At 33.2% G+C, this 15099-nt stretch overlaps 1 protein-coding gene across 2 annotated transcripts; it reads left to right on the top strand.

The window, feature by feature from the left end:
- The first annotated feature begins 9190 nt into the window (after positions 1 to 9190).
- Positions 9191 to 13554, top strand: LOC116288081 (eukaryotic translation initiation factor 3 subunit K). 2 transcript variants are annotated; one of them, XM_089036711.1, is made up of 9 exons: positions 9191 to 9296; positions 9699 to 9747; positions 10124 to 10173; positions 10734 to 10854; positions 11018 to 11092; positions 11672 to 11738; positions 11837 to 11914; positions 12536 to 12661; positions 13213 to 13554. In XM_089036711.1, exons 1-9 carry the CDS (start codon positions 9244 to 9246, stop codon positions 13242 to 13244), a joined length of 651 nt encoding a protein of 216 aa, XP_088892837.1. In that variant the 5' UTR covers positions 9191 to 9243; the 3' UTR covers positions 13245 to 13554. The 2 variants fall into 2 exon arrangements, with proteins under 2 accessions (XP_088892837.1, XP_088892836.1); XM_089036710.1 differs by having other exon boundaries at positions 9192 to 9296; positions 10124 to 10176; positions 10737 to 10854.
- The last annotated feature ends 1545 nt before the right edge of the window (positions 13555 to 15099 follow it).

Genomic DNA, 15099 nt, shown 5'->3' with positions numbered 1-15099 from the left:
ATTTTCTAATCTACGATTAATTCAAGAAAGCTTCATTTTTTCTCCCTCGATCTCTCCTTTTTTATACCCTTCTCTTTGACACAGACTTTCTTAGTTTAGTTTAGTATAGTTTATTGGAATTCGTCACATACAACATAAGTACAGTAATTTACATCAAATGGAAGAAACAAGAAAAATAAATAAAATAATAATTATAATAATAATACAACATTGATAAAAGGTGACTTTCTTGTTTTTAATTTAGTTATTCCTTCCTCGCCTTGTCGTATCCGTCATTAGTATTACTAACTGAGCCACGTCTCGGCAACTAAACCGGAATAGACAGAACCAAAATAATAGGGTTAACAACCGGTTGTAATACAAAAATTAAATGTTCGATTATAAGGAATGAGCCAAACAAATTCTAATAAACGGTCATGCCAATTAGGTGGTGTCAAATAAACAAAGGAGAAACTTTGGCTAAGTTAGTATATATATTGTACGCTTGCTAATTGTTGTAGGGCTTCATTACATGAATCTATTTGTTATGTGGCATCCCTTCTTATGGGATGTAAACTTTAGTGCCTCAAGGATTTTTGTTATAGGCATATTATTATGGAAGGGATATAGAAAGCAAAAACACCAAGTACTGACTTTCTTGCTTGTCATCTAACACACGACATTGTGACAATTAAATGGCTTTCGCTATTAAGGATTAATGAAAACTAATGGAATAGACATATTAACCAATGAAAAGAAAAGGTATGCGTCTCAGTCCGTCAATCATAATGTTTTCTAAGTACACGACATACTTTGCTGTGACTTTATAATGGTTTCCGCCTTATTAACCAATGAAAGGAAAAGGAATTTGTCTCAATCCGTCAATCATAGCGCTTTCTTAGTGAGCGTATATAGAGGTAAATTTTACTCGAGACGGATACACTTTGCTGTGACTCTGAAATGGATTTCGCCTTATTAACCAATGAAAAGAAAAGGAAGCAACTTTACGACCGTACACAACCATACATTACGACAAAGCTATCTACTTTTGAGGTCTTACTTAAATCTAGGTGTAACCAAAAGTGCAATAGAAACGGTAGAAAGTCTCCGAAATTGGAGGTCAAAAATAAAAGATCATAGTTTTTGTTTTAACGTTTATGATAAACATTATATCATTGCATATTTTTGAGTGAGAATCCTACAGGAAACTATACTTTACCTGGAAAGGAAGTTAACCAAAACAACTTTATTTGTTCAGTTTTTTTCGAAACAATATAGTTAGCTCAATGGGAACGTTAAATGGCTTTTTAAACGTCAATCATAAGGTGTATCCACGGCAACGAAAGCGCTTAGAAAGGGTGTCATTTTTCCCAAGTTCAAGGGTTGGGATATTTTGTGAATATAATATACGGTATCTATTCTGACATATGTAGTCATGTCAACCAGACTGTTCGTATAAGAAGCCGTTTTCTTTGTACAAGTCATTGTGTCTTTATTGTACTTTCTTTTGTCTTGAAATGGGCTTATAATTCTTATTTAAGCCGGCCTGATTCTCAATAGCCGACGCACGCCGACGCAAGCTTATGTTCTCATTATGAAAAGGAGCAGCGTAAACGCAAAGTACTTATGCTTGCGTCTGCTGTTCACGCTAGTGAGAACCAGGTTTTACATGCGTTTTGTTTTGTGTTTCGAACTAAGCGTTCGATACGCGTAGATTTGTTATGGAACTCTTTTGCTTTGGTTACTTGAGATCACGTGTAATTCTCTTTAGCATTATTTCTTTCATTGCAAAATAGGCCTGCAGTACTTCAACTACGTAAAAATGATATAAGATTGGGCCCTGGTGACTTATGGACTTCTTTGCTTTGGTATCAGGTGAAACTAGTAGTAGAATTTTAATTATTCAATCTATAAATATTTACTAAAAGCAAAATGGATGCCAAAAATCATGATAGAACTAATAAATGCACTTTTCAGTGCACAACACAATTTAGCTCATTGAAACTGAATATGCCCGAATATTATAATAATAATAATAATAATAATAATAATAATATTGATGATGATAACAATAATAATAATAGTTTATTTATCCACATAACGCCTAGGAGCATTTACCATACTCGTGTTTTAATACGCACATGCGAATATAAAAATATATAAAATCCTATATATAATCATAAAGTTAAAAAATACTAATAATAATAAATTGTAATAATTCTATTATAATAATTTAAATTTAAAAAAAAGATAAGATACGATAATAAAAATTATAAACAAAATATAACATATATAATACGAAAATCTAACGATATATTAATGGTACGAAATCTAATTTACGTATAATACTTTTAAAACTGTTGGCACTAAAACCATTTCTGGCATTAGATGGCAAAGTATTCCAAAGATGACTAGCTATGGGTACAAAAGAATTGAGGCGCCATTTACTATCAAACAAGATACTATTTCGATTATCTGTTGAGTGTAAGTATGCAAAATTGCAGAGTCTCTGTCGTAAATAATGCCAAAGCATAGAGCCTAAGACCGACAGCTATTCTGGGAAAATATATAAGTAATAATAATAATAATAATGATAATAATAATAATAAAATAATAATAATAATAAACTTAAGTTCCAATAATAATAATAATAATAATAATAATAAAGTTCCAATAATAATAATAATATTATTATTAATAATACTGAATTATTATTACAGAATATAGATCAGCATAGCCCAGGAGTTATCTCGCTATGCTGTTTACCATGTAAATTCAAACTCAATAAAGTGTCAATAACAATCATCATCATCATCATCATCATCATCATCATCATCATCATCATCATCATCATGAAATGCTGGTGAAGCCATTATGTACCCGGTTTAAAGACAACTAACTTCGAAATATTCAAGAAAATATGCAATACGTTTTAAAATTTATGAACTTCTAAATTTTGCTGCATTTCAGTGATCATGGACGAGGACCTCAGTTTGGCTATCATTGTATATAAAGTGTAATGACCCTAAAAACAATAACAGGAAATCTTTTTCGTACAATTTCAGGGAGTCATCTACCTACTACACTATCTGCATTTATAGTGCTACCTTAATTCGAATTCAGTCATGGAACGAGGTTTTCATGAAATAAGGATATTTATTTATTATTTATTTTATTTACTTATTTACTTATTTCAATATTTATTTATTCATTTACTTTACTGAGCATAGTGAGTGACTTGGGTTTCAAACACTGCGCAGCGAACAATATACATAGTGCGATGATACAATTATGCGATCGCTCGATATTGAATTAGAATTTCAAGGAGTGGACCCTTACTGATAATGATCCTGTATAAATAAACCAATTACTGAAGTTTCTGGCATGGACTCGTGAAGAACGGCTTGCTTTTCCACTGTGTCTTCACCTCTTAATTAATTTGTTCAGAAACCCACAAAACAAACACACTTTGCGAATACATCTCTAGAAGCAGCTCCACTTGTTTCAATTTATGAAAAAAAAAAAAAAACTATCTACAATGCGATTAGAGGATTCCCTTTTTTGAAGTTTTCTGAGTTAGAGACGGAAATCAAAGAAACTGAATAAACCATCTCTGACTGCTGCTGATTATTAAACACTGATAAAATATTGCTTGTCTAAAAATGAGAGAAAAGAAATTGGGGAGTGGAATTTCTCCTTTTGTTGCAAATAAAAACTTTTTCATTCTTCCCTTTTGCTGCAAATCGCGGTATGCGGTTCCCTGCACCGATTTTTGATCATCTGTTTTTCTCGCGTCTCTTCATTTCAAATATTTTTTTTCTTTTTCTGTGGGTTTTTTTTTCCTTTTTTCATTAATTAAAAAACGTGCCTAATAATGACCCACTTTTCTCTCTTCTACTTTCTCTTTCTCTTTTTAATCTCTCCGCAACACTGGGCTCTGCAATCTGTGTTGAAATTTGCTTCGTCTTTCCCTTCTTCCTTGCTGCAGTAACCTCCCTCTTCCAGACTATCGTTTTTTTATAACTTGTACTTCGTTTACCGTAGGTAGGGAGGGTGATCCCTACTGCTAGGAATAACTCTTTCGCTTTAGGTGTATCCTGCCCGGCGAAAGGAAGAAAACTGAAACCTCGTCTCTAGCGTTAGGATCACCATAACTTCATATAAACGAGTCCCCTGTTGCTGCCTCAATCGATCTTTCCCAGCCTGCCTGGGACTCAGTCAGTGTCTAGTAAGATACTACAACACGAATTCTTCAATACCACTGGCGCTTTTTCATAAAGTAACAAATATGTGAATAGTTAAGCCAAAACGAGGCTCTAGAATCGAAACAATGCTGTTGTAACACTGATGCCATGAACAAAGCGACTGAATTTTAAGTCTTTTTTTCCACCGAGTTTCAATAATGATGTAAAACTCCCTCAAATTTATCAGTTTTATTAACAATTAAACGAGTTGAAGTTGTTCTAGCCATAACTAACTTCATCTATAAAGAAAAGGCAAGGTGGACGAAAGAAAAATCTGAACGCATATAATGAGACAAATAATCACAAGCCATTTCCTAAATTTCCAAATTATTTTATTAATACCTTTACTCAAAAATATAAGACACTTGAAATGTGCTGTGTCGTCCGGTCATAAAAAGCCTACCGTAATTTAGCTATAAATTTACTCTTAGATCTCCTTGAATTTTCAGTTCGTGAATATTATTGTCCTTTGATGTTGGAAAGTATCTTAAAACAGAGGTATTAAGGACTAAGATAATAGGGACTTTTGAGGTTTTAAATAAGAATTTTTTGGATTTTTAGATCGGCAAGAGGTTGCAGGTGTTATGACCAAAATGACTGGAAAGGTCATCTATTAGGAAGAATTCCTAAATGAAATATCGAAAACTGTCAGGAAAAAATAGCACAGTTTTACAGTACACATGAGCGAACCAGGAATATCCAGGCGTTCAAATAAGTCTATTCAACATTTCAGAAAATTACTATAATGCTGTCAAAATTATTTAGTTTTTTGAATCCTTTTTTCTCTTTTTTTTTTTTTTGGTTTTGTTACCTCTTAAGGAAATTCGCAACACCACTTAAAAGGGACATTTTCCAGGCACTTTTGACTTTTAATTTCAAAAATAATATTCAATAACATTAACAGTTAATCTTAGCTTTCTTTATACATTCAGAAAAAATGTTTTTCACGTCTCAAGGATTAAAAAAAGTGTTTTTCCATGTTTTATCTTGATTTCCATCAGAACTAAAAGGCCCAAGGCAATTAAACCATCAAAGTGAATACTATGCTTAACGTCTAAAGGAAGTGTTCTTAATTGATTACAACCATGCACTGGCCTCTATAATATTGAATTCTGTAACACTGAAATAATCAATAAATAAACTCCATTAAAAATATCCTTCTTCTAGTCACTAAATGCTAACAAATTCATGTTGAGCGAAATCTTACAAAGTTGTAGTGAGTAAATAATCTAGGTTTGGCATCGTAGATACGTAACGTCAAATCAAAAATATTAGTCTTCATGAAATGAAATTCGTTCGCAGCAAAGAGAATTCTTTGAAAACTACGCGAATAGCAGTTTAAAAAGCTCGTCAGAAAAATATAATTATTGGAAAAAAGTATTCTTCGATGTTGTTGTAACGTAACTGCTAGGAGTACAAGAAAACTAGAGTATTTTGAGCAGCGAGAAGCTCAAATCTCAAACGCTTACTCCCATAGAAAAATCAAAACTGAACGATTTTCACTCGAGCTGTGAAAGTATAATACGGGATTTCTTTATCGCCAAACCCACTACTTACCCATTGTTTCCCGAGAATAAACTCCCTTTATCCACAAACGACTTCTGTGCACTTTCATTTTGTCAAAAGAACAATCCACGCAAAAGACTTTGGCCGGTAAAATAGCCCTTTTCGAATCAAGTTCAAAATGACCTGTGCGCTGCTCTTGGAGAAGAAACCCTTCTGATGTCAGTCATAGATAGTACGCATATAAATATCGGAATAAATATTGACTTAGTGAGCCAAATTTTGATAAGAAAACATCAAACATTCTCGGTAGGCAATAACTCTTCGGTACACAAAAAACTCGACATTTGAGCTTTAAACGAAGTTGACGGAAATATGCGTTAAAGAGGAATTGGATTGTAAATATTTACGTTATTTAGGACACTTCATGAATTCAGAATAAAGAGTCAAGTACAACAAAAGGTAAATACCTGAAGTAAGGTAAGAGTGTAGCTCGTATGTAGCCGGACTGTTTTAGTCGTTGAATGAAGACAACGCTAGTGGAGTAGCATTAGCCGTGATGTTAGAAAATGAACAGGTGAAGTTTCTACCAAAGAAGCTCAATTGAATTAACGCCAAATTGATTGGTTTAGTGCGAATTTGAAAGATTTGATGAGGAATCAAGGAAACTGTTCGCTAAAGGCTTTGGGGCAGCCTTGTTGAAATGAAGTACGGATTTACCGGCCTGAATTTTCTTGGAATTGGGACGCATTCTAAAGAAAAGCCCTATAGAAGTTAACACAAAATTAGAGTTTATACTAATTTTGGGTTTGTTGCAGCGAGGTAGGATTATTTCTAACATTATGACTGTTCATTAACATTTCTTGATGTTTACGTTCTTCAAACTGTTGAGTACTGGAGATATGGGCTAGATAACACTTGGAAAATACTGGAAATTAATGGAAATTCTACTTCTACTTCTATCAAAAGGTAGTCACTGACTTGGCTATGATTTAGCAACATTTTAAGATAGAGAAGAGAAGCTTACCAACTACAGGATACGTCAAGTCAGTCCTTTGTTGTCCAAGAAACCAATTTTCTTCGGGACAAGTTAAAAAAATAACTCGGTAAAAATGTCTTCGCGCTTTAAATTGTAAATTGTATTTCTGTATGTGATTGACAGAATTTATCGATTGCAATAACTTTGAATTGGAAAACAAAAAAATATCCGAAAATATAAAAGTTACTAATTTTTCTAAAGCGGCCTATGGTCTTTGATGTCATGGTCTATAAAACACATCACTTGTGAATCATTTTTACCTTTTGACACGACAGCGAACAATTTTACTTTAGCTGCCGACATTGAGTGAACAAGTTATTAAATTGGGCATCTGACTTGTGAGCGGAAAGATGAAAAAGAGAGAGAAAAGCCGTCTTAAGTAGCCTTAATTTCGGGATTTTCATCACGCCAAAATCCATTCAAATGTTCAGGGTTTGGCACAGGCAAGGAAGTCAACCGTCTTGACTCAAGGAAATTAAAACAGTTAAAACGACGACCTCCCAAGTATTCCGTTTAAGAATTAAATGCTCCATTATATTGTGTAATTATAGCAAAGAAAGTTACGTTGGGATATCCATCAATCAAGAATTTGACATTCGTTAGCTAATGATCTATTTTTTTACGAAACACTATAGTTTTTCTTTTCGAAATGAGAACTTCGTAAAACAATACAGCCTATAGATATATGAGTGCTTTCTAATTTCGGAGTCAAAGATAGCGGTTCGCACTACATCGACGAATACCGTGCCGCTAGAAGAGCGGTGACCATAAGAACTAACTGCGGCAACCCACAGTAGAATAAACTTCGATAGGAACAACGATTCATTCGAAGCCGGCTTGGACGGTGAATATATCAAAGTTGATGCGATAAAAGAGGTGTATCGGCCAATTCCGACTTTATATTTACTCGTATAGTGAATATCATTGGTTGCTGTTTGTGGGCTGCCGTTTGAGAATCGTTCTTTTGTATCGCATTCAATGAGGTATATTAGCCCTGCTGACCGCAGTAAAACACGCCTCAAAAGAATTAAATAATTAAAACTGGCCACATAAAGGCAATGTTTTTGATAATCACGTTGGTGGAAGTAACTACACGTGGATAGGTTACATGGGAAGCGAAGGCTGGAATTATTTAGCAGGAATACAGTAGTCTACCCCAGCGTTATTAAATAACGAGCACGTTAATTATCACATCAATTAAACGCCTACGTTTTAAAGCCGATAACCTAGCGTTTAAGATGCAATAACGTTTCATATATTTCTACTTACTTTACTAAAGCATGACACTGATTCCCACATCCTAATCTCGGCATTTCTATTTTACTCTGCAAACTAAAAACAATAGAAATATCTAAATTATTTTATTAAACGTTTTTAATTTGACAAAATCTCTGTAAATTCAAATCAGTTAGCCTATAGTTGTCGCAATTCACATTTTAAAAGTTGAACACAAACTTTTAATTTGCAAACTGAAAATAGTAGCAATAACAATTTTTTAAAGCCCATGCGTTTATTAGTTGGATACATTTTCTCTAAATTTTAAATTCTTAATTCTTATTCTTAAGAGTTCAAAATGAAAATAACTTTTGTTTTCTGTTGAAATTCTGATCATATTTTTACAAAAATGAGAACATTTTTAATCTGTCTTTTAAGCTAAAACTAAGATAAAATTTAGTTAGGTCTGGTAAAAAAAAGATAAACACACATAAATAAATAAGACTAAATACGAAGAAAAATTAATTCTGGGTTGTGAAGGATTAAGACATCAACTTTACATATCACTATAAGTCTTGGTAAAAATACATAAACAACTAAATAAATAAGACTAAAAAAACAACAATAAGACAACGATAAAACAAAAGACTTATTAAGAAATATGATCTGTTATGTTTGCACTAGGTTAAGATGAATATTCTGGTTCTCACTAAGCTATCAAGTTTAGGTTTCCAAGGTTATTGGTTGCGCTGGACATGAATATAATCGTGTTTTAGTTAGGATCATTTATTGCATATTCTTAAACCGTGAGATGCAAAGTCTGTCGTTTTTGACGTGTGAGCTTTGGGAATGAGAGGAAGGGAAATATTAATGAGGAAGTGAAGAGAAAGAGGAAGGGAAGAAAGGAGGGAAGGAGGAAGAGGAGAGGGAAAGGAATGGAGAGGAAATCAGAGCGTGGCAAATACTAATAAGCCTTGTCAATGAATAAGAAAAAGTTAAATGCCATTAAGATGGTTACCTGTGGTGCTCTGCTCCCTCGCTTGGGAGGACTTGAATACAGAATAAGCACCTAAAGATGCAATCATCGCCTGGGGAAAAAAAGACAGAATTTTAAATTACGATTTTAATGAACTACCACAATGCCGAAGACTTGCTGATGATGATCATAAGATCCGATGTGAAAGTCTAAGCTTGGGTTCCCCGTGGTTATGACGTCATTAGTTCCCACTCTCTCTCCATCCAGTTTCTTTCAAGTTTTCCAAGATGGAGGAAGAGAAGAGATCGTCTGTTGGAAAGCTTTTAAATGGAATAGACAGGTAAAATAAGACTTCATTTATCACCCTGTATCGAGATTTTTGAAAAGATCAGTTTAATTCTCCATTCCAATGATTTCTCGGATGATTTAACTACATCAAATGAAAATATTCACGTGAATTATCGGCTTTATAACACGTGGATTTTAAAGCCGAATTAGCTATGAATTTGTTATATCGATCATATTTTTGCTCGAAGCATTATATTTTAGTTAATTGATTTTTGATTCTTAATTTTCAAGATCTATTAAAAAAGTAATAATCGATATAGATTATAATTGATGTGCTTGTATAAAACGCTGGTGATCATAAGCTTAGTAATCATGTCAGATCAACAAATCTACAATTTATATTTTGAATAAGACGTATCATAAAATTTAACGTGAATTTCGTATTTTCTCGCAGATATAACCCTGAAAACCTAAGTGCTTTGGAAGATTATGTACATCAACAGGTATAGACACTCTTTTTTGTTTGTATTATAATATTATATACCTATTATTATTTATAGGTGTAATACATAAAAATCATCACGTTATAATAACTTGATATCACTTCAGTTTACTTGTTTTCTCCATCATATTCAGAATGAGCAAGTGAGCAATATGATATGGAGTGAATATTGAATAAAAACGATGATATCAGCCTATTAACATGTATTTTTTATTACAAAGTTATCTAGAGTTGATACAATGACATACTGTAACTTTTTAGTGTTTTACCCTCATCAATAAAATCTTATTATTATTACTTATAATTTATTATTATCATTTATTACTATTATTCATTATTATTTATTATTATTAATGTATTTTCTTACCTGTGTATAGGTACATGACAACTTTTATGATTTGGATGCAAATTTGGCAGTCTTAAAGCTGTAAGTATTATGGTTTATGATTCTAACTAAGGATGTCACTTCAATAGGGGGCATAAGGGTTCGCAGTGATGCAGGTGATTGCTTTATTTTTGGTGCAGTTTTGCAATAATTTTTATTTTAACTTGTGGTATTGCGGTTTTACAAGACTTAAAAGTTTACAGTTATCTCTCTTCCATTTCTTTTGTTTTAGTTGAATTATTTAAATGCAGTGCAAGTGTTTTGTCTGACAGTACTTGAGCCAGAGCCCATTATTGTGCAAGATTGCAGTATTGCAGTTTTTCTTTTTTCTTTGCAGTTTTGCAGTATTCAGACTCTACTTACAGTGTACACCCTTCCCTTCAAAGATTGAAAATATTTTCAAATTAAATTTTATAACACTTGAGTCTCTTCCTCCCTCAAAAAACATATATATGGCTTATTTCTGATGTCACAATTCATAATCAAAAATAGGTAGTTATTGTTATTGCTTCAGCATGATACCATCAACATCAATGCATGATACAGTTTACTTTTAGTTTTTAAATTACGTAATAACTTATATTGATGTATTTCTTATTAGGATATCAATTCAATCCTGCCTACTCTCAAACCACGATCACGTCACAAATCCTACTCAAGGCTCTGATGAATCTTCCTAATTCAGACTTTATCATGTGTCGCTGCGTAATAGATGACAGCATTGTATCCTTTACCCATAAAAGAGTATGCTTATGAATGAATATAATCTTTTTCAATCATGGAGATCTTAAAACCCTGCAAGAATATCTAAAAATTTTAGGAATTTTAATTAACAAACTTAAAAGTACTCTATATGAAATATCTTTCCTTGATGTATTTGAAACAGCAACAAGATCCAACAATTCAGAAAGTCATTACTTTAGCTGACCTATTAGAAACCTGTTCCTTTGCAGAAGCTTGGGTAGGTATATATTTGTATATTATCAAATTATCCCATAATTATTCCATGGTAAGAGATTAAATAGTTATACAGTACTTTGAATACAACATTAAACATTCCACTTATCACTTGCATTTCCTCATACATGCACCTCATACACTTGTACAAACAACAAATTACATGCCTTGTGGATATTAAATTCAAAGGCATTGTTTAACCAGATATATCTTAAGTTAGACCTGCAGATATGATAAGGCTACTTTAATTGGCAGATCATTGATAAGGCCAAACAAAAAAATATGTGCATTCCCTGTTGCGCTACTGACCCTAATTTTCTTGCCGATTTTTGCCGACCCTAATATTTTATCATTCCCAAATGCTCCACAGGGCTCCCAGTAAGCTCATTCCCACTGTTGTATCAGTAAAAAATAACGACCTACCAACCCTAATTATGTTTCTCATGCATCAGGAAACACACTTTTTTTGTTTGGTCTAATAACAGTTTTTAAAGCATTATGTGTATGAAGTTTCTTTTGATTCAATATTTATAACTATTTATTAGAATATGTACAAATATAATTTTACTTGTTTATACTAAAGAGATTTGTGGATATGGAAGCTGCTTTAACGGAGGGCATCACAGGATTTCATGAAGCTATTAGACTATGTAAGTACTTGTATCCCTTTATGCTAATCTAAATTTATTGAAATCCAATAGACTTACCAATTAAATTTGTAACTTTGGTTTTTGATTATTTCATACAGATGTGAGTTATGTCATTGGAATTACTTACCAAAATATTGATGCTGACCTTGCTTCAGAGCTGCTTGGAGGTGTTCAAGGTAAATACAGCATTTCCATACTACCTACAATGTATAAAGATAACTTTCCTCTTAAGAGAAAAAACAAAATCAGTCATTTGGTGCAGTCCATTTCTGACTTATTCTTTATTTTTACATTACATACATGTAATTGTGGCGATATTCGTGGTATTTAACAAACAGTTTAATTTGTTAATCTAAGATGCAAATCATAAATTTGGGAATGTTTATGACCATTGGTATTGAAACGTGTCAACCATTTTGACAATAGGTTTTATCATTTTGCTATGTTAGATTTCCCAATAACGGTATGTTAATTTCATGGTTAGTGATTTAAAAGAAACTAGTTGTAAAATAAATTATGTTATCATACCTCTACTTATTTACCATATCAGAAGATCGTTGAAGACTTTACATTCTGATGAATGGCTAACATCCGAAACACCAGTATAGTTACAAACTTTTTTACACAGCGTTTTTAAAGTTTTCTTATTCACTTGTTGTTATGCCCTAGGAACATAAGCCATACTTCAAATGAATATAAAAATATGGTTAAGAATACACTTTGAAAGTAAAAAGGATGTTACAGTAATTAACACTAACCTTCTGATTCAGAATGACTATGTATTTCTTGATCAACAGGTAACGATCTTCAAGAGTGGAGCAAGAAAATGGGCTGGAAATTCAACGTTGATGGTTCAATTTTCATAGCCAACCAAGAGGCACATATTAAATCTCGTAACATTGCCGAGAAGATTGATTTTGACAGTGAGTAACAAACTTGGGTTCTTTGCAAGTTGGGTTCTTTGGGTTCATGCACCTGCATGATTACTCAGCACTCAAAATTTCTTAAATTATTTCAAAATAATTCATATAATAAACTGCAGTACTTGCCTACTATAACTGCTAAAAAAATGTAATATCTTTCACTTATATATTAACATGCTGCCTACACAATATGCCTAATTATGTCACATTTTTGCAACACATAATCTATATTGTAACACTTGATTTTTTTTTGTGATTTTGTGTAAAAACTATATCGTAAGTCACTTTAACCTAATATTGCAATTTCATTGAATCAATCTGACATTCATCAAAAAACACATGAAGATCATATACAGCAGAGAGATTCAAGACAATTTCAACTGGGGGGGGGGGGGGGGGGGAAGAAGAGCAGTAGTCGTTACCATTGTTACCAGTAAAGACCTCATTCTTTATTCTTAATTTAAACACCAAAGGAGACTGGTTATCCAACCAATCTACCCCAAGCATTTACCAATCATAGCTAATTGGTTTTTTTTTCCATTTTTTAATAGGTGTTGCAAGTATAATTGCCTCGGCCAGATAAAAGTTCCTTTTGCTATTTATCCGTGACTCTCTTCCCTTGGTGTATAAGCAACAAAACAAGTTTGAATAATTATACATGTGATGTTTATATATATATAGTAACTGTTACTTTGGTTCAAATATCAAAATAAAAGCTAAGGTTCTGCCTTTTCCCATTCCTTTCCCATCCTTTTAATTTCCCAACCCTAAGTACTACAAAACTGAAAATGTACTTGTGAAATATTAAAAGATACTATGAAGAAAATTTTTTTTCTTGTGTTTTATCTGAATATTTATGTATCTTGAAAAATAAATGTTATAGCAGATCACAAGGTTGTAATTTTGAACATTATGTTCTTGTAAGATCCCACTTCTTACCAAGATATTTTGATTCCTGATTTTTAGAATTTCTCTATAGATTATTTCTCATTTCACCAAAAGCAGCAATCATGATGCCCACTTTCTTTATTCAATTGATCCCTCATATTTCCTTTAACTTTGATCCAAGAATCTATCTAAATTTAATCCCTGATCCAATCTAAAGCACCCATGCTGAATATTCCACGGTTTATGACCATTTCTCCCTGTTGTTCATTTCACTGCTTCCCCATTTCTGACATTGTGTCTTTCATTACCTTGAGCATTATTCGTTACGGTTGGTGCGGTTTCAACCGCACAAACTTTCAGGAAAAAAATATAAGAAAAATTTTAAAAATCTAAGAAAACCTGAAAACCCGAAAACCCTTGAAACCGGACCAACCAGAAATTTGTGGACACAGCCCTGTCATTTCTGTATCCCAATAATAATTTTTGGCTCAAATATCCAATATCCCTCTATTTTTCCTAGAATATCCCACTCTATACCCATCATACCTAATGAAGTCTCAAACCAAGAAAACCAATGAGACACACAGGCAACCCAAATAAGGAATGAATTGTAATATTTAGAGTCGTAACGGGTCAAAGATGCATGTTTTACTCACTCAGAACTATGTCTTATGCTAATGTTTCCCCCATTATTACTATAATATTCTTCAAATGAAATTTAAAAGCGTGACTTGCCTTCGAAAATAGGAGAAATCTTTGAAATAATCGTCGATATCCAAGTCGTTGAAGAAGCCATGATCAAGACTCTTGCGAAGTCTTCATCTTTCGTCGTGAAACGTCCAAAATAATAAAAAGTTAGCCAACAAAAGGAAGGTAGAAATATTCTTATAAAAAATGATAATGTTTCCTTTGCCGTTTCAAACATTATTTGACGCATTTTAGCTACGAAATTAAATTTACCAAGACCAACTGAGACTGCGACCTTTATCATTTCCCGCCATTTCGGTAGTTGCAGGACAACCACAGGAAGCCCAAAACTCATCTCAACTAATTCATTTTTAGTTGAGATGATACGACGACCGTATACCGTATCTCCGGCTGCGCAAGTTCAAGTTATTCAAGTTATTTTCATCTTTTCGGCTTTCTTATCCTTTTAATGGTTTCTGTATATGTCTTATCTCAAAGTATCATGTTAATAACGATTAAGAAAAATATCTAAATGCTGATGTTTTAGGCCAAAGTATTTGCGTAAATATACGTGGCGGATAGTTTTCGAAACACGCCCCACATGGAAGGAAGCGAGCATGGGAGCTTACCCATCAACTGTGTAGTCGACGTTTGGGTTTGCTGGTCATAGCAAGGGGTTAATCATTTACGGTCTAGGGGCCGACTAACCTCTCCCTTAGGCTTCGGCCGAGCTTCCTGATCAGTGTAATTTCCACGGATAGCGGTGTTGGGGCCGAAATCTCCAGCGTAGCCGTAAATGCTTCGCGCTGCCATACGACGGTTCAGCATTCGATGTCTGGAAGTATGGTCCTGGTTATTTAATC

Source organism: Actinia tenebrosa, unplaced genomic scaffold, assembly GCF_029948245.1.
Source record: "Actinia tenebrosa isolate PJP-AT-01 unplaced genomic scaffold, QUT_ActTen_1.0 PGA_scaffold4__44_contigs__length_22323623, whole genome shotgun sequence".
Lineage (NCBI taxonomy): Eukaryota > Metazoa > Cnidaria > Anthozoa > Actiniaria > Actiniidae > Actinia > Actinia tenebrosa.
This window is presented reverse-complemented; position numbering and strand designations above follow the sequence as displayed.